This window comes from Primulina tabacum, chromosome 7, assembly GCF_025594145.1.
Source record: "Primulina tabacum isolate GXHZ01 chromosome 7, ASM2559414v2, whole genome shotgun sequence".
NCBI lineage: Eukaryota > Viridiplantae > Streptophyta > Magnoliopsida > Lamiales > Gesneriaceae > Primulina > Primulina tabacum.
This window is the reverse complement of record NC_134556.1, coordinates 39,188,776-39,209,373: the sequence shown is the minus strand read 5'-3', so window position 1 is coordinate 39,209,373 and position 20,598 is coordinate 39,188,776. Positions and strand designations below refer to the sequence as shown.

The following is a 20,598-nucleotide window of genomic DNA, read 5'->3' as shown; positions in this document are numbered from 1 at the left end:
ATTCATTTCTCTTCAATTTATTTTAAATTTCATTAATTAATAGATGAAAAACATGGAAACCAAAAAAAAATAAAAAATGGAGTGTGTAAATTCACAAAAAATAAAAAAAATCACATTAATTAATAGATTGGAAAAGACTAAAATTCATTTATCTTCAATTTAAATTTCATTAATTAATAGATGAAAAACATGAAAACCAAAAAAAATTAAAAATGGAGTGTGTAAATTCACAAAAAAAAAATAAATAAACATGTATTAATTATTATTATTAAATGAATGTAAGTAGATTGATGTAAATTCAGTATTAATGATTATTATTAAATGAATGTAAGAACATTGATGTAAATTCATAATTCACATTCATATGTTTATATAGATATAGATTAGTTATTGTTTTTATATTAAAAAAATAAAAACCGAATTAGAATTTGATCTATTAGGTCTCTTATTTTATTCTATTTATATTTAACAAAATAATCTGATTTTTTTTTTAAAATAGCTTTCAGCATAGGATTGAAACTGGAATTTTGCAACTTCAAAGGAATTGCATTAATCTTATTTTTATTACTTATCATGATTCTATTTCATATCGATCGTTTTCCAACTTCTAATGTGATTGAATAACTGACGAACTAACAAATAATAAACTATGCGATCCATTTTGTGAGACGATTCGCAAATTCTAACACGAGACAAGTAGTTAAACCAAGCGATCGCCACGGGTCGAACTGAGTTGACAACTCATTACAAAGCAAATTTACCTCAGAAACAAGACAAACCAATTTTGAGAAACAAAGAAAATCGATAAGCAGCTCACTGTTTGGTATAATTATAAATGTGGCAGACCAGAAACAGCAGAAAAAACATTGCTCAATATCATATTTTACATACATTCCTCCGAATTTACTACAAAAAATACACTTGGACATCATCTCCACCATATTATAAATCATGGGGATCCATTATAACACAACGTGAAAAAGGATACCTTCGACTCTTAAGTAATGAGATCGTGAAGAAATAACAAGCAGTCGATACGTTGGAAATGTATCTATCGTCTCTAATACACCTTGATCGAGGAACTATTCTTTCTGGAAAAAAGAGAGTACAAAATCTGTATGTACAGAGAACAGCTGTGTATCCAAGAAATGCTGTTCACCAATATCCAGAGAACAAAATAATATATCAGAATTATGTTATAAATTTCACTGATCCAAATACAAAATACGGTGCGCTTTTTAATTTCACGCAAGAACTATGGAAATGAAAACAAGGCGTAAGGAACATGCCTTCATAAAAGGTCGGTCTCGACTGGGGAAAGAATCAATGAAACTCTCCTTTAATAACAAAGATACCTGATGATCAACAAAAAAAATCTTCATGCGTCAATCTGTGATGAAATCTTTTATTCAATCACTGTAGAAGAATAGAGTATTAAGCAACAAAGCAATTTTCTGCCTTTTCATGTCAAGGTGAACTTTAGCTACTTTCGTGTATAACAGGTAGGCCAAATACATTTTTCCCCAGTCACGACAATGAAAGTAGAATTACAAAATTACCAGATATTAATATAGCAAATCAACGCTGCAAATTTCCTCCCTAAGTGAACAGATATAAGAACTCCTCTGGAAACGACCGTAAAGAACTAAATAGTGAACAGATTTCAAAGTTATTTTTGTATTCCTACATCAGATTCTTTTGGCAATATGACGTCCTGGTTTCTCATTCTTTAAATGCCATTTCCCAAAATTTTCACCTATAAAGAGTTCAAATGCAGGAGTATTTAGGTTAAACAAATTCTTCATCAAACAGAACTTTTTCTAAAAGAATCTGTATCAGTTAATAGTCTTTTTTTTATTCTTTCAAAAATGTAAGTTAAGACAATTTTAAAAGCCATATTTGCTACTTTCTATTTTCTGATATTATTAAGCGCCCCAGCATCTAAAGAAAAATCTGAGAAAAATTCTGTATTTACATGCACTCTTTACATCATATGCGACCATAGTTATGCGCACAAACATGGTCAAGTGCAAAGTACAGTAACAATGGTACAGTAGTAAGAAGTAAGAACATGGGCTCCTTTGAGATTGTTGTGTTCTAGATATATATACATACCTTATCATTGTTAGATTGGACGTTAGTGATTGTATGAGAACGAATGTTGGAACATATAGAATCCAAATAAGATCGTAACACTCCTAAGAATGCTCGGGCAGCTTCAACCTGAAAATGTTACAATGAATACACTAGATCCGGGTTCATTTAATTTTCTCACCTTTTCTTGTTTTTTATTGGCTTACCAAAAGCCCTGCTCGTTAAATTAGATCAATTAGAACTCAGAAAAAGGGCTAACTACGCCAACAGAACTACATACCTGTACAGGAGTACAGTCATAAACTGGTCTCCTCTTCCCCAAATAGCTTTCTCCAACGAGCTTCGCATGGTACGGACTAAGGCGTGAATATAGTTCTCTTTGTTGAGGAAGCTGGGGTATAGTTGGCGATTTCATCTGTTGCCTCGATACAACCAAAATAAAAGAGATTACAAGGATATCAATACTTAAGAATGTTTGCATGACTACTAAAAGACCGTAAAGATCAGCAGTCAAAAACAAAAGGTGTAACCGATCGATTTAAGAAAAAAGGAGACCTTAGAAGTCCCCTTGAGACCAAATGTACCAAATCGGAATACCAAGATTTGAGGTTTAGACAACAAAAGGTTGGGAACATGATGTTGTTCTACCTACATAATATATATATCTCATGTGGAAATCGAGGATCACTTTTAAGTGTGTAATACCCAACTATAAACTATAAGCACCTGGTTTCTGTTTGCATCCACGAGTATGACATTAGTCATCTTCGACTGAACTTCAGTTGTCTTGTTCTTCACACCTACCTGCTCAGAATATGGACATCTATAAATTAACGGCAATCAAAAGAAAACAAGTGGAAACTGCAGCATTGCCTTTGAGAATCCAAATATTCACATTTTTCAAATTTGATCAACGTAACGACCAGAAATATAGGTTATGTGAGTTTCAAGTTGAGAAATTGCATATTTATTAACTCTTTATTACAAATTCAGAACTTGGTAGAGCTCATAAGAATTATTCGTAATCAGTATCCTAGAAAAACTCTACACTTCTCGAGATTACTGTTCATCATATAATACAGTCATCTAAAGTTCGTCTCTTTCAGGATCCAACACAGCAGCCCAAGTTTTCAGGTTCAAATATTTTGAAAAACTCACCAAAACTCATCAACTATTATAACTTACAAAATTAAATTCCGAAAAATCGAATATGATTTTTTCACTAATCAAAAGGTACAGGAAAACTCACAATGTAAGGGACAGGTGCATCGAGAAAGTCCAGCATGTCATTTGGCAAGACCTGCAAACACATTCTCAGATACATTAACTGATTAACAATCAACGAGTGTAGCCACAGTACATATTAGAGGCTAGAGCTAAACAAAATTGTGGCAATGGCATAAAAAACCATGAAAAAATTACAGTCGGGACAAAGAGATACCGGCATCAATAAGCTCTGCCATTGATACGGTCGAATCAGTGGTATAATTGACAAAACTATAGCTGACAAAATACCCTGCAGGCCAACGAAAACCAAATTATATTAGAAACTTTAAAATTACATCTCCACAATATATCAGAGGACGAGCAAAAAAGCAAAAATAACAGGGGAAAAAAAGCAGATGCAAGCATTAAGTATCTGAAAAAGAAAAGTGGTTAATGCTAATCTCCTATGGATGAAGTTGTGACCAGCATGACAACCCTAAATTATAACACACATCATGCTATACAGATATAACTGAGAGAAAAACTGCACAAGTATATACACACAATCAAGAACGAATGCCAAAAACATTCAGATTGAGAAGAAGAAAATATGATTAGCAGAAAAATTAAAATTTACATAACTGACACCTACCAAATTTGAACAAACGACCACAATATGCTTTTCCAGAAGAGCACCTGCAAATAATGTCAATACCTGAAAAAGGAAACTGAAACACTTTTAGACATTGAATGATCCACCTCAAAAGAATGTGCTTGTGTCGTATATAGTGCCTTCTAACAAGCTGATTGAAAGGAAATTATAGTCACGGGAAATCTAACGAATTATCAATGTTTCATTGGATGACAATGCATAAAACTCAAATAGGAGATGGACTTACGTGTTCCAATCGAAGGGAACCACATAAGCAAGCAACAGCCCATACAGATAAAGCAGCGGCTTCCTCCTCCACCATTAATGCACTGTGGGCCTATAAGAAAAAACCAACACACGGTAGACCTCCTCAGTTAAAAGGACGACACTCAATATTACAACCAAAATCTAACCAGAGAAGGTTCACTCAAAAAAAAAAAAAATCTAACAAGAGAAGGCAGAAAAAGTTCAGTGGATACTACAGGGCAATTTTGTATCAAATCGAAATCGCATAAATGGGATTCCCCATTTGACATATAGACAAGGTAGAAAACTTAAATTCTTCCAATCATACCTCTGCTAACTCCAAACTCGTGCTGCATGATCTCAAATCAATTGTTGATCCAGCAACATGTAAGACTGTTTCATTTGGTCTATGATACTCGAGAGAATGCAAATGATCCAAAGGGTGGAATTTGAGGGTTGAACCACGTGTTGGACAGTTTAAACGATAATATTCACAAATTATACGTAAGGATCCATGATTGTTTGCCTGAAAACATAATGGCGATGGGAATACCTCAGTAGACAGATACTAATGTGCATGAGAACCAAAAACATCCAGAATAAAAATTCCAACCTTTGCCCGATCAGTTATATCGCTATGTTCACTGAGGATATCTTGGCCAGATGATGAAGCCACTTCCACTTCAGCCTCATCAATATCACTCCTGAAATGTCTATATTCACTTGGAAAGCCCTGAATATCGCATCCACAGTTCATGATGCATTTGTTAAAATTAACATGTTCCTTCCTGGAGAGCAGAAGCAAGGAATTGTTCATGGTATCTGTGATAAAACTAAAATTTTCTCTATGCGTGTGTTTTTCAAGTAACCAGACGATGGTAGAAAATCATAAAAGAACAAGGCCAAAGATTAAAGTTAATCTACCATGAGGAAGATTCAGAGCTTTCTAGCTGCTGAAACTGTAATAAAGGTAAAGTAGTATTTGGTAGACGGCATTCCGCTGATTGATTGCCAGCAATGTTATTCTCAATAGAAGTATCAACCACAACATCAACACCAGATTCCTTCTTTATATTACTGTCATCATCTAGGCTTTGATTTTTAAAGAAAGACGTATCATTGGTCACTCTTTCTTCAACCATTCGATTTGGCGTTGCACATTCTCCATCTTCCAGTGGTAAACAACTGCTCTCTTCCAGTGTTTCATCCTCATCATAGCTCACAGGTGACTTCAAATCCAGGTTATATATCTCCTTTGTTAACCGTTCCAACCTCTCTTCAGTGAATATACTACAGAATACAGCACGATATGAAGTAAAAGATGAGCAATAGCAAGTAGAAACCATAACCTTTCCGGGCAGTTTAAAGTATAAAACACTAATGTGTATTCACGGAGATACCAAAAGAACAAATATATCACTGTAGTTCATTCAGCATCAAACACAAGAAAATTGTATCCTAAAGTAACATGCAGCAAGGATTTTGAGCTAACCACAAATGTGTAGTGTCTTAAAAACTAATTAATCCAAAAGATCCTGGAGCTACCATTTCTAGGAATATCAATGTGAGAAGCACAATAATTTTAAAAAGATCACAAATCTGCCTCAAATTTTTCCATGAAGTTTGAAAAACAGAACCATCAATCAAAATAATAAAGGAATCTAAACATTTCTACCAGCTTCTTCTCACACAATCCACATAAAAAACATATATGGACTACCCATTTTAATAACTCTTACCACTCCTATCATACTCCATTTTTTTCAGATGAGAATGAGGTACAGGTGAGCCATTGCACAAAAAGCTAGTAATAATATAACAAATTAGCCATGCAAGTAATCATTATCAGGTGAAAGGTTTTTGCCATAAAACAAGGCTCTAGAAAGATATCTCTTCGAAATGAGATGCATCAAACAAGACAACATAGACACATCAATTGACAGACCTATTCAATACTCCAAAATGCAATTCAAAAAATGGAAGCCTTGAAAGAATGCAATAACAGCGACGTGTGGTCAAAATATGCCGGCCTAGGCTAGAAGAAAAGGGATGGCCATCTGACATCATAGAGATCAATCCCGATGGCTTTCGTATGATTTCATCAACCAAAACACAGCAACCATAAAGAGTTGAATCATCTGCCACCTGGAAGATTTCAATGTCGTCAGAAACCTCAAGGGAAATAATGTATAGTAAAAACCAAGTTTGGCAAAAAAAAATCAAGAGCCAAACTGCAAAACATGTAAAGAATTGTCTCAGCACACCTGCAGCCGGAAGACGAAGGACAGATCACTCTGTTTCAGATGCTCCTGTAAATACAGCACCCATATTGATTACCACTGCACTTGGTAGAGAGAGCTAATGACTTTAAATGGGCACTAATAGAATCTCTTCAAACACCCAAGTCCCAACCTCCCCAAGGTGATAAATACAAATAAAAAATGGAATGGAAAAAGGCACTCATCAAAATACACTGAAAACCTTGAATAAAAAAGAGAGCCGGAAAAAAGGCCAGTGGGGAAGAGAGTTGGGAAGTCATCATGTAAGTTTTCAGAAGAAGCACTCTAAAAATACCTGCCCCAAAAGTATCTCGTTTAGTTCACTCATTGATGGAGTTCTCTCAACAGCATTAACCTGTAACAAAGTTGACTTAGAAACCTAAATAAAAACTAATTCCTCAACAACCATATTTTGATATCAGTCACACCCAGGAAATTGATATTACACAAAGCACAGTTTCTGTTAACCCTATTATTTATGATCAATCACTGCAAATGAGCATCAACCGCAGAGTTTTCAAGAAACGAAAATCCAAAAAAGCATGAGACTGAAGTTCTGTTGAGACCTTTCATATCCCTTGTACTTTCCATAATCTATATCTACATCTACATTCATATAAAAGTGTTAATCATGGACTTTATTTTCAATTGTAAAAAGATAAAAAAATGACCTCGTTATCAATACAAATCCAAAAACTCGATAAAGATATATGTGTAAAATTCTAATCCTGCAACCTGTAAGAGCAAAAATGGAATATCAAATTTTATATTTATTATACCTAATATACAATTAACGGATAATGAATGAGTTATCACGACAATATACATTGATTTTGTTAATTTATCTAACTTCAACAACAAAATGTAACTCCTATATTAATTTTATCAAATAATCCATCTTTATATCACCTTTAAATGTTTTATCATTTAATTTTCTCACTACATGTTTTTTTATAATTTTGGTGCAACTTTGTAATTATATTTTTAGTGCAATTTCTAATTCAGTAGTAAATTATATTATCACAAGAAGATATATGAAAAAAATTAACTATATATGCAATAATAGGATAACATGATAAGTATGAAATAATATGATAATATAAAGTTTAATACTAACATATTTATGATTTTTTTAACTAAAAAATGAGTTTAATAAATTATTTAGGAGAAGTTATATCAACGATTATGGATGTTAATATATTAATTGTAGTGCCCAAAAATCAATACACGTAAACCGCATGCATAATTTAATAGGTTAATTAATTTAAATGATTTAAAAGAATTAAATGATGAATTCAACATGTTTAATTTATTTTAAATAGTTATATGTTTATTTTTATGAGATTTAAATGCATTTCTTGAGTTTGAGTTTTTCAGGAAAATATTCGATGCTTGGTCGGGGATAGGAGACCGGAGACGATTAAGACGATAAAATTAAATGTTATATTTTATTTTAAGTTAAGAAATTATTATTTTTAATTATTTATGAAATATAGTATTTTAAGGTCAAATTTAATTTATTAGATGAATTAAAATATTTTAAGCATCTTATTTGCAATTTTCGAAAATTAAGAGTTAATTCTTTAACTTATGGTTTATTATCTTATAAATTTTGAAGGCTTAATTATTTAGCCTAATTAGTAGTTTAGCCATTTAATTAAGTTGATTAAAAGTTAAGGAAAAAAAAAAGAAAGAAAAAAAAACACACACACACACACAATCACACTTTTACACATACTAAATAACGTGTAAAGCTAGGGTTGTGCCTTCCTTGAGCAGCAGCCTCTTGAGCACTCATACTAGCAATATTTTGGAGATTTTGGTGAGTTTCTGTCAAGAAAAACATCAAGAAATCGTCCTCCGTTCATCCTCCACATATCATCACGCCAGTATTCATTTATTCGAGCGTTTAGACGCAGAGGCATGTATAAAATTTTCTTTTACGCATCGATCTCGTCATATTATGTTTTAATGTATATTGTCCATGAAAACTCGTTCGTCATGTGCAAAGTTTGATGAGATATGATTTAAATGATTTCTGAAAATTTGGAGTCACAAAACCCGTCATTTGCTGTCATTTCGATTCCTGCGGTTTATAGGTCCGTCTTCTGGAAATGTCTTCGACATATGATTTGTAGTACTCTGTAATACCTTCGATTCGATAGCAAATTCATAATTTTCTGATAAGAAACGAGGGAGATATGATTTTTATCGTAAAACCACACAAGCTGTGAAATTTCTGTGTCACAAAACCCGTCACCCTCTGTTATATCGAATTCTGCTACTTATAGGTTGGTTTTCTGAAAATGTTTTCAACATATGATTTGTAGCACTCTGTTTTATCTTCGATTCGATAGCAAATTCGTAATTATTTGATAACGAATGAGGGAGATATGATTTTTATCGTAAAACGACACAAGCTGTGAAATTTATATGTCAAAAAACCTGTCACCCTCTGTTATTTTGAATTCTGTGACTTGTAGGTTGGTTTTCTGGAAATGTTTTCAACATATGATTTGTATTACTCTGTGTTATATTCCATTCGATAGCAAATTCGTAATTTTCTGATAAGAAATTAGAGAGATGTGATTTTTACGTAAAACCGCTCAGTGAAAATTTGGGCATGTTCTTCACGTTTTCTCAAGTTTTTGGTTGCAGGCTTCGTTGGGATCTCCAAGATCTTTGTTGCTGTGGTTGGGGCAGCATGTCCAGGGCGTTCCAACGAAGCCCACGACGTTGTAAGTATGATTGACGTGCAAAAAAAATATTTTATTTTGGAGGTATGTGATTTGTCTTGTGGCCACCCGGTAAAGCATGATTGGTGATTTATGATTATGAGATTGGAAAACGGTAAAGCATGACCGTGGATCTCTTCACCCGGTAAAGTATGACCGGAGATTTATGTATGTGGGAGTGTACATCTGGTTGAAAGGCTGTGGTGATCCCTGTCAGCCCAGTACTGTGATGTAGTCTGATTAGGCGATTTATGTTATGGGCCACTTGCTTTGAACATATTTATACGCAAAATTAAGTATGATTATGTATGTTATGATGGAAGCACTTTTATGAAAATGTTTATGCAGTTATGACACGTCTATGTTTATGTATGTTCTGCTGTTATTTCGTACACGTTACTTTCAAATGCATGTGATTTTATTAAGTACTATTTGCTATTCATGGTTTATGCGTGTTGAGTCTTTAAGCTCGCTAGACTTGATCGATGCAGATATTGATGCTTTTGAGGAGACATGACGTGCTGACCAGTGAGCTTGCTTGGACTGTGTGCAGTGCAAACCCGAGGATAGCTATTGTTATGAAAGGATTTTATGAACGTTAAACTTTTTACTCTGATTTTTATTTATTCAAAATTTTGTTGGCAAACAGGTATTTTCAAATGCTCGTTTTGGATAACGCTTTTACAACAGTGATGAATGATATTTTTTTATGCCATGAAAATATTTTGTACTTGGATTATTTTCAAGAATTTAGTCGATCAGTTTTATTTAAATTCAGAAGGCGAGGAATTATTATTTAAATAAGAAAAATTTTTATTTTCCGCAAATTTTAAAGTAATAGTAGTTACGGGATGTTACATTAAGAATCTAACAGTAAAGCGAAAATACCCGTGCAATAGAACGGGAATAGACGAAAAAGGGTCCATTTACAAACAAAGGCCTTCTGAGGATATCGAACAAAGAAGTGCCATGAAATTTTTAAAACCTACAAAACATTCTTGTGTGGATTTAAAACACATATGCAGACATATTTACACACACCCACAGAGCTGCAGAACAACCATTGATTTGTGTATAAAGTCCCAAAAAATTTATCAAGGATAATGAACAAAAGATTGATTTTAATCATCATTAACAAGCATCGGATGTTACTCTAATTTGCACCTTTATATGGCTTTCCCCCATGCTTACCCATTTAAACCATGTTAACCTCATTTCTCAACCCAGATGCCAAACAAGAAAATAATAACTCCAAGGAGAAAAAAATGAAAGTAATAAAATAGACAGACTTCAATTAAGCTATAAGAGGAAACAAACAATTGCATTTCACAACACCTCTACTCCTGCAGGAAAGCAAAATGAAAGGAGATCCTTATATTTGAGAGGCAACTGTTTGCCGGGAGGGTAAACGAACAAAACCTGAAAACCATTAAAGAATATTGTTTGCCACTTTTATGATTATAATTTAAATTTTCTCACAACAAAGTTGGTGGAAGAATATATAAAATCAACACCTGAGGCTCAAGATTAGGTTCTACACGAGACTGATGCGGACCACCAAGCGCACTTCGAAACCTCCCAGAGCCTTCAGACTTTCTAGCAAAGTAAAGATTTTGAAGTGCTTGAATGTCAGAACTGGGAGGGAGCCCAACAACTACCATGCTCTCAAAGAGATTTGACGGCTCCTTCCAGACTCTGTGATCCTGCAAACATTAGCATTATAAATCATGGAAAACTTCAAAGCAAAAGCTTCCAGCTTTGTATATTAATGGCTTCACTTTAGATATTAGATTAGAAAAAGGTGGGGTTTTTAGATTAGTTACAATTTGTTCTAGTCAACAAGTGTTGTGGTAGAGAGTGGTATTTAGATATTAGATTAGAAAAAGGTGGGGTTTCTAGATCAGTTACAATTTGTTCTAGTCAACAAGTGTTGTGGTAGAGAGTGGTATTTCAATTTTTTTCATTGAATAAACTATCTACAAAACCAGATAATGAGCATTAGGCACAAATTAAACTAAGACTACAAACGCGTAAAGAAAACTCATGAAATTATGAGACAAGATACCAGGGACTGCAATTGAAAGCTAGCCCATTGACGTTTTTGGCTAGTGAGAATTTCTGGGTTGTAAGGCCCACTTTTCACTTCAGGAGGACTTGATAGACCCTTAATAATTCTAGATACGTGCTGCTGAAGTCTGTGAAGCTGACCCCCACTTTCGACTTTTGATGAATATACCACAGAAGGTCGTGGAGAATGAACAGCTGCTGCTGCTGCTGCAACAGCTCTGGCCACATCGTCAGTTGTTTGCATGAAGAATGATGCACTCCACCCAGGGCTACCCGACTCTTCACTTTTCTCCATCTATTAAACCTCCACTCTACTGAAAGGAACCACACGCTGATATTTGCATTTTGAACAAAGGCATTATGTTTTATGACATCCACTGTAAGAAAAATCCACAGATAAGAATGAAGATCCTTGCGTGACTCCAGATTTCAAGCTTCCAACTTCTACTCTTATCTTAGAAAAAATGATGGTACGTCGTTCCAGTAAGCCCTTCTTGTGGTGTATTAGGTGGTCATATACATATTCCGGTAAGAAAAAATTGACAGAAATAAACAAAACCAATCAAACCAATACAAATCTTTGAAGTTGTTCCTAATTTGAGCTAAATTACAATCATATGTAGAATTCCATGGGATCAAAATTAGACACAGCAGGGGATGAGGAGCGGGTGACAATCTCTAAAGCGAATATTTTTCAAAATTTTATGTTATGTGTTCTAAAACTTTCGCCCCTCCCACCAAAATCCATATACTCTCCCCTTCGCTCCCGAATTTCAGTTCCGTCCCTGCATAGAGAAGATTAAAATCCATAACTTTTTCAGACTACAGAGATTCTCCACATAAAAGATTGGGGTCAAGACAGGGTGTTGATTTATTCTTCAATTTTTACATCAGACACTCCATGTCTTGGTGTACAGATAGGAGAAAGAAAATACTAATCGGAGGCAAAAATCAAGAATACACGAATCAATCATTATTCATTTTGCCTAACCGCTAACCCCTCAACACGTTCTTAAAAAATAAAAACAAACTAAATTAAATGCTTTAAAGAAAAAGAAATCTGTATCTACATGGTACTATAAGTATATAATTCTATTTAGAAAAGACAAGGAAAAGCTTTGTTTACTTACACCTACCTGCCTTATATTCATCAATTAAAGAAAAAACCACTAAGAGATCAAAAAGATCACAACTTTACAAAGATTTCCTACTTTCAGAATCAAGATCACAACTTGACACCTCATGTATATGAATTATTTACGAATTCAACGGTAAAATCCCACAAGATTTGAGCTTAAGCCTCCATTTTTTAACTATGTCCATCAGAAACAAACATACAACCAACCCTTCGCAGGAAACCGCCAATAATTCGAGAAGGTAAGCAGAAATTCAGAAACGGATTAAGAATCCAATCAAACTTAGCAAAATAAACGCGTGTATCCATACAAATTGTCAACCAAAAAAAAATCACCTTTTAACAAAGATAAATGAAGGAAGAGAGACGTGAAAAATCAAAGATTGAAGAGGTCTCTATTAAGAAAAACAGGGAGTTTCAGGCGGCCATACAGAGAAGGAAAGCTGCGTCTTTGTGGATGTTTCGCTCATAGTTTTAATGACAAAAACCTCCAAACAAATGGAGGAAAAAAAGAAAAAAAAAACATGATGTATAATTATTATTGTTATCCTCGCTCCCCTATGTAATAAATCCATTTAATTGCTTGGAACAATTAATTTTTAGATCTCCAATTAAAAAATAAATAAATGCTAAGATCTCATGTTTTATTTCCACTTGTTTATTGTTCATTAGACATTGCAAATTTATATCTTCTTGTATTATATTAATTTTTATTTTTAATCTTCCTCCTCTCGACTCTTTGAATGAGTAGGTAACTTCAGTTGATAAAAAACTCAGACCAAACTGAAATTACTCGTACAATACCTACTGAGTTTGGTTGGATTAATTGACCAATTAGTCAAAAATGTATTTAAGTAATGGCAATAAAATATGTTCGGTCAGAAGGATCCGAGGTGTCTGAAATGCATTCTTTGGACTGCTGTCACGTGCGGTTTTCACAGAATGGGGTGCTTTCCCACTTCACATGGCATGTTCACTTCCGGTCAACATATCTATATATCGACAGATTTATCTCCTCGATTATCTTTTTTTAATACAAGACGATTGTCAGATTTTTTATTTAAAATAAAATAATCGATAATCGATTATCTTGTACAAACACAACGATATAATATATACTCACATGTTCACAATTTATTATATAAATTTGATCTCAAGAGCGATCATTGTTGGACATGTACATCATTATTATGAAATGTACAGTTTCGTCACATCTAACATGTGGGAGAGTCATCTTGAAATGTTCACATAAATATTTACGGTGAGTGCATGTTATATCATGCTATATATATAATAAGATTTTAATATTTATGTGTTTTAATATATAATATTGTTATATAAGATGTTAATACCAAATTTCACATGGTCAAAAATACTATTTAGTTTATTGGTGAACTATTTTCGGATCAAACTCAAGTAAAGATTTTCGTGGTGGAGCTCCAATAACTCCAATTGTAGAAGTTCAGAAGTTTCGCTTCAATTCAACTTATTTACACTCTTACTCGAAAAATAAAAAATGTTATGGATAATCTATTGAAACGAGATCTCGATTTCGAGCTCTAACTCTTACATTTCTACATAACTCCAAAATAGCAACTAATTTAACGTAGATCAGATGTTTTATGCCTTGTCCTTGAATTAAAAAAAAAAAGTGCAACATAACGTGACACGAGTAATTTGCCATCATAGTGTATGGTCTTAGGCTGTGTAGGACCGAGCGCTCGCGCTTTAGCAAAAGCTATAGCTAGTAGTAATTGTGCAACTCAAATCTTTTAAACAGCACATCATCGTTGTACTAAACAAAGACAATAATTGCACCCAACGATCTCCATCCCTAATAATTGCACTCTTTGCAGTCAATGGGAATCGAACCCGTGACCTTGGCTCTGATACCAATTGTAGGACCGAGCGCTTGCCGCGTTACCAAAAGCTATAGCTAGTAGTAATGGTGCAACTCAAATCTTTTAAACATCACAACATCTCAAGCACCACGGTTCAATCGCTCTACTAAGCAAGGACAATTATTGCACCCAACAGGCTGCTTCTTCCAATTTACTTTATTATTCACAACCAAATCTTTTCGAGTTTATCCACACACCTATTTCAACTTCAATTATGAGTTTTGATTATTTTGAGTTTATGGTTTTCGTTCCAGAACCTGAATAAAGAGTTCGAATATCTCGAGTTTAAATTTGACTAAATTAGCGTTTGAGAGAGTTTTTAAGAAGTATTTATTGGCTTCTAGTTGACTGTAAATGTTTTGGAGTGTTTGAAATATCGCTTCAACTTCTATAATTTTTAACAAAAGTTATAACTAAGTGAATTTTTTTTTTATGTTTCTGTTTTTTTTTGTTAATAATTTAAAATTACAATTTGACATTTGTATCCTTAAAAAATTATCATATTCTACGATTGCTCTCAATTTTTATAAATATTTCAGGAGATTCTTTAATATGTTCAATTTTATTTATATATGAATTTTTAAGAGCTACGAATAAAATTTATAAAATTCCAATAATATTTTATTACAAACGTTAATTTTTAAAAAATACATAATGCATTACAAGGTGTGAGGGAAGTATCGCTATGTTTTTGGTATTTTTGCAAAATAATATTTTAAACATTTGGGAACTATTGTATTTCCATTATTGTCTATATCTGTGAGTTGTAAAACAACGATTGTATCGGGGAACGAACTTTCGAACTATATTTTGGATTAAAATTTTCTTGAAAAATGTAAATAATTGCATAAAAAATCAATTTTTTAATGTGTGAATATATATATCACATGATTAATTAAAAATACAAATTATCCACTTTTTGCGTGTCGGATATTTTGCAAGATGTAATATCCGTTTGCTTTGAATTGTCCGTACTCGTTGAAAAGTATGGTTCGATCAGATCCATTGTGTGTTACGGTTTCCGTATCAGATTGGGCACAGCGACTCCGAGAAAAGTCCATATTGTATACAAATATTGGGCCAACCGTGACAGTCGAAGTCCAGACCATGGTCCGTATCTGGCCCAACCCAATTAAAGCTCCACTAAAGACATTTTTTTAAGTGAATGGGACATCTAAAAATAATGCCAATTATGTTTTGGTTTATCACTGGTGATACCCTTAAGGACCCGGATCATCATGGACCCGAGATATTAATTGGATAGTCCAGATCAGAGTCAATATGTCGGGTACTTTCCTCACTACCCGGGCACTTTTTCTTCTCCCGGATAATCAACAGCTCAGGCCCTCATACAAGCACCCGGATACCTTACCACCCAGGCCACCTCGAAAATTGAACCACACTCGAGTGTGATTGAGATATAGGCTGTCTAATTTGTCAGAGCAACATGGGTTTGTAATGTTCTAGAAGTCATCAGAAACTATAGTATGGACAGCCGACTTGTCATACTTAGTAGGTGACACTAGAAACGAGGTACCTACCCCATTTTATACTATAAATAGCATGTATTAATCTCATTTAAAGGATTCTGAAAAACTTTGAACTCTAAACCATTTACATATATTCTCCCATATATCCTTGTGTTCATCTTCAACCTGCTGACTTTAGCATCGGAGTGGTCACGCCGGACACCCCTCCGGTGCCCATTCACGAGTTCCTTTCATTGTTTGCAGGTCACGATCAAAGCCATTACCTTCACTCAAATTCCTAAACACTAAATTACTGATTTGATCTGGTAGAGCTCCTTACCCGGCTCATCCATTTCATCGAGATCATATCAATCACTATTGCCTTAAAAATCACATTTTATGCATAAAGTTTTTACATATAGATGGAAGGATTTGATTTGTGGAAGAAATTTGAGTTGGGAAGGGATATCACCATAATTATTGTCGCTCGAATTAGTTTTATTCGACTTCGAGCTCGAGCTCGATTCGAAAATTTTAAATTTTTTTTCTCGAATTATGTTCAAATTAAAACTCGAGTTTAAAATCAACTCGAAATGTTCGAATATGTTCACGAACTATTGCTCGAAAATAAGTGTTCGAAAGACTCAAAATTTATTTATTTAACATATAATTATATTATATTAATAAAATATCAAGGTTCGCGAGTGACTCACAAACTATCGAACAAAGTAATTTATCTTCGGTATCGATTCAGGGTAAGATGGCAAGCAAATCCAACTGAATTCCAAGCATGCTTAACTTGAGTCTATGCTATATTTATCTAACATGATAAATAATTCAAATTCAAAATAAAAATATGTTAAATTCTGTCAGATAATCAATTATATCAGATTGGACATTGGACTCACATATGAAGATGAGAATATTTCTACCTCATGGGTACTGCGATTATAATATCTTAATTACGTTATTTTCCCCATTTCGTAGTTCGTGAAATTATATGCATATTTCTTTTGACAAAACTACCCCCACCGACCATACGAAACCAAGCTTCTTTAACATATAGCACACCATACCGTTCTCCTTTCTCCCTAAAAAAGATCCAATAAAAAAATCATTGCAGAACTTCTCTTTCTACCTTTCGAGTCGTCGCGGAGCTTCATTGTGTAGAAATGGCGGAAACGAAGTTGGATGGAGGAAGCCCATCTCTTTTCTCACCATACAAGATGGGAAGATTCAATCTTTCTCACAGGTAAGCCATGGATCATCTCCCCAACTCCTGAGAATAAATAATTCCTCAACTTTCCAGATCAATTTTCTGCTTCTTCATCTTGTATTTTTGGTGAATCTTTGCTGTTCTTGAAATGATCTATCTTGTGTGCAGGGTGGTTCTTGCTCCCATGACCAGATGCAGAGCTTTGAACAGCATCCCCCAGCCTGCCCTCGCTCAATATTACACACAGAGAGCTACAAAAGGTGGATTCCTCATCACAGAGGGTACCATGATCTCCCCCACTGCCGCAGGGTAATTTCGTAAATCCAGCATCTGGTAGGGAAAGCAAGAATTATTGCCCCTCCCAGTAGCATGACTGATCTTACGTTAATAATCTCGTTACTCTTGGAAAAGCTTTTGTGTGGTCCATCCCCTTTTATATTTTCATGCTCGCCCATTGGGTAAATAATTGCAACAAAAAAAAAAGAAAAAAAAAAGCTCTTTCGTTTTAAAAATAAATAAATTTGTTAAAATTCCCAGTAAAAATCCAGTGAGCTCAAAAGGTTGTGTTTTAAAATTGAAGTTGAACTGCTTGCGGGCTTACACGTAAATTTATGTTAAAAAAGGAATACTTCAAAGCAAAAAGCGACATCTTGAATTCGATAAAAGTATATTTATTTCTTCTTCTTTTTTTAACCTCAAATCTCAATATAATTTTATGTATAGATGACTTGAAAAACCACAAAAATTCGTTGGCAAGAAATGGGTACATTTATATTAAATCCGAGGTTTCACAATCGTTTCAAATTCTTCATCGAGTTTTTAAAATTTATATATTTTTATGTTATTTGACCAAACTACCATCCCAATTAATATTTTTATGTTTTAAAAATAATGGGTCTCACTAAATATCTTTGTTTGTGTGATCGAAATCATGTAGGGAGTCCATTATTGGACTTTCCCTTTTCTTGAGATTGAAAATATTATTTACAATCTAACTCTATTAACTTTAATTTCTTAGATTATTTCTATTAACTTGTTTTGCCATATTCTAAACATCAAACGCACATTCTTTTGTTAATTTTATATACACTCACCATCCTTGCAGACGCAGTGTAAGAAATAAGTGAATAATTATATCCTATATTTTATAATTTTAATCAATACTTGTTATTAAATTTTATACGTAAATGGTAATATTGTTTTCATTTGTATTTTCCGTTTGTTGTTTGAATCCATGCAGGTTTCCCCACGTGCCAGGTATTTTTAACAAGGAGCAAGTGGAGGCATGGAGGGAAGTGGTGGATGCTGTTCATGCTGAGGGTGCTATTATCTTCTGTCAATTGTGGCATGTTGGCCGAGCTTCTCATCAAGGTACTGTCTTTTTCAAGTCCTCGAAATATATAGATAGTGGTTCTGATTCGATATTCGACGGTGTAATTCAGTTGATTGTTTGTTAGTGTTGCTTATAAAGGGTGGATCTTCTTTTGATCTGATTCTCTATCCATGTTCTTAACTATTATACCAAGATTTGTTATAACATATGTTAATTAGATCGATATTAGGGAGATTTTGAAGTTGAATCCAATCGTTTTTCTAGCATTTTGTCCCATGGTGAATTTAAACATGCTCTTGGTTGGGTTCGCAGTGCTTCAGCCGGGTGGAATTGCTCCGGTTTCAACCACGGACAAGTCGATATCCAATAGGTGGAGGGTGCTTTTACCTGACGGGAGTTACCAGATTTATCCGAAACCACGTAAATTGGAAACTCGTGAGATCCCTGAGTTGGTAGAACACTATCGTCAGGCGGCCCTGAATGCTATTGAAGCAGGTCACCAAAACTTGTAAATTGATCAATCATGAGATTGCTTTTAGTTCAGCATTTGAATTCTCAAGCTTTTCGTGGTGACGATTTCACATATGATGAAAATAAAAAAGTGTAAAAGCATTATGGTAGATCAATTAGATGGAATAAATTGCTCATTTAGATTGTTCATAGTGATGTTTTTATATCTTTTGATATAGTGAAAGATGCCCAGTAATCAAAATGTTAGCGCATTTTTTTACTCTAGAATTTCTCAGATATGTAGTGAGTTCCTTTTATTGCCTCTAATAATTACAAGACGGAGCAGGTTTTGATGGTATCGAGATCCATGGGGCTCACGGGTATCTCATTGATCAATTTTTGAAGAATGGAATCAACGAAAGAACAGATGCATATGGTGGGTCTCTAGAAAACCGCTGCAAATTTTTAACACAGGTTGTTCAAGCAACCGTGTCAGCCATCGGAGCTGACCGAGTAGGCGTCAGAATTTCACCGGCAATAGACCACCTCGACGCAATGGACTCAAATCCACTCACCCTCGGACTCGCAGTAGTAGAGAGACTCAACAAGATTCAAACAGATTATGGCTCAAAACTGGCGTATCTCCACGTGACTCAGCCCCGATACACGGCCTACGGGCAAACAGAATCAGGCAGACCTGGCAGTGTGGAAGAGGAGGCCCAATTCATGAGGACTTGGCGAAGGGCTTACAAGGGAACGTTCATATGTAGTGGCGGATTCACTAGGCAGCTAGGAATCGAGGCCGTGGCTCAAGACGACGCTGATTTGGTGGCGTACGGTCGGTTCTTTATTTCAAATCCGGACTTGGTAAAGAGACTCGAGATCAATGCACCTCTGACCAAGTACATCAGGGCTACCTTTTATACGCATGATCCCGTCATGGGATATACCGACTACCCTTTTCTCGGAAACGATACTATAAATAACATCCCCATGTCGCGTCTTTGAACGTCGGTATTGCAATATCTGGAGCATAGAGCTTGAGCAGTATAGCTTGTTGGTCATATTCCGCAATGGCCTGGCCTGATGCAGAGTTTTAATTGGATGTGTGTATTTTGGGCAATATAGCATAATATTGGTTGAGAATGGCGTTGCAAAACTCGAGATTTACATATAAACTTGTGTATTTGTTGAGAGGAAAATTATTGTGAGTGTGAACATTGAATTCTATGTAATCATCCGCTCTTTCACTCTTCCTTGATAAGGAAATCCCAGAATATTTAAGTTCTAAAGAAAGAAACATGGATTCCATTCTACTCACTGTTATGATTTTCGAATAAATATATATAATAAACGCTAAAAATAATCCATTTCTCGGAGGGTGGAAACAAAAATGTTAAACTCAAACGCATGCACAAACAGATGACTAGGCTGCGTGCATGCACGCCCGACTCAACACGCTGATACATAGTCCATCCATCTCCACCTGAAAAAAGGGAAAAGGGAATCGAAATTAGATATATATATGTGTGTACGTATGCTACAATTAAAATAATTGGGTTTTATAGATATATAATTTTTAAAAATAAATTAGTGGCCCCTTATCTCGAATCCCGGGTCCCAATATGTGTACATATATATACAAGAATGAACGTACACCATGGATTGTTTGATATACATTTGAACGCAAACTAGAGCTAGTTGGGTTCTAGTTGAAATTCAAGGAGCCAGCCTGTCAACCTCCAACCCATCCCACCTGGCTGTTTATTTATATTAACAGATAAAGAAACCATGCAAAACCCTTTTAACTACCGC

General features: G+C 34.5%; 2 protein-coding genes across 3 annotated transcripts; one reads left to right on the top strand and one right to left on the bottom strand.

Annotated features, from left to right (window-relative positions):
- Positions 1-799: 799 nt before the first annotated feature.
- LOC142551919 (uncharacterized) lies at positions 800-12,929 on the bottom strand. 2 transcript variants are annotated; one of them, XM_075661422.1, is made up of 19 exons: positions 12,846-12,929; positions 11,278-12,064; positions 10,727-10,915; positions 10,548-10,631; positions 6,773-6,832; positions 6,463-6,507; positions 6,144-6,343; positions 5,123-5,488; positions 4,812-4,986; positions 4,527-4,724; positions 4,200-4,289; positions 3,953-4,015; positions 3,536-3,610; positions 3,344-3,394; positions 2,821-2,898; positions 2,375-2,509; positions 2,116-2,223; positions 1,290-1,355; positions 800-1,151 (listed from the first exon to the last, which is right to left on the bottom strand). In XM_075661422.1, the coding sequence occupies exons 2-19, from the start codon at positions 11,572-11,574 to the stop codon at positions 1,083-1,085; spliced, it is 2,349 nt and encodes a 782-aa protein (XP_075517537.1). In that variant the 5' UTR covers positions 11,575-12,064; positions 12,846-12,929; the 3' UTR covers positions 800-1,082. The 2 variants fall into 2 exon arrangements, with proteins under 2 accessions (XP_075517537.1, XP_075517536.1); XM_075661421.1 differs by having other exon boundaries at positions 12,751-12,921.
- A 3,898-nt stretch (positions 12,930-16,827) lies between these two features.
- On the top strand, positions 16,828-20,099 carry LOC142551918 (12-oxophytodienoate reductase 3-like). The gene is made up of 5 exons (XM_075661420.1): positions 16,828-17,036; positions 17,169-17,309; positions 18,241-18,371; positions 18,646-18,828; positions 19,130-20,099. The coding sequence occupies exons 1-5, from the start codon at positions 16,957-16,959 to the stop codon at positions 19,789-19,791; spliced, it is 1,197 nt and encodes a 398-aa protein (XP_075517535.1). The 5' UTR covers positions 16,828-16,956; the 3' UTR covers positions 19,792-20,099.
- The last annotated feature ends 499 nt before the right edge of the window (positions 20,100-20,598 follow it).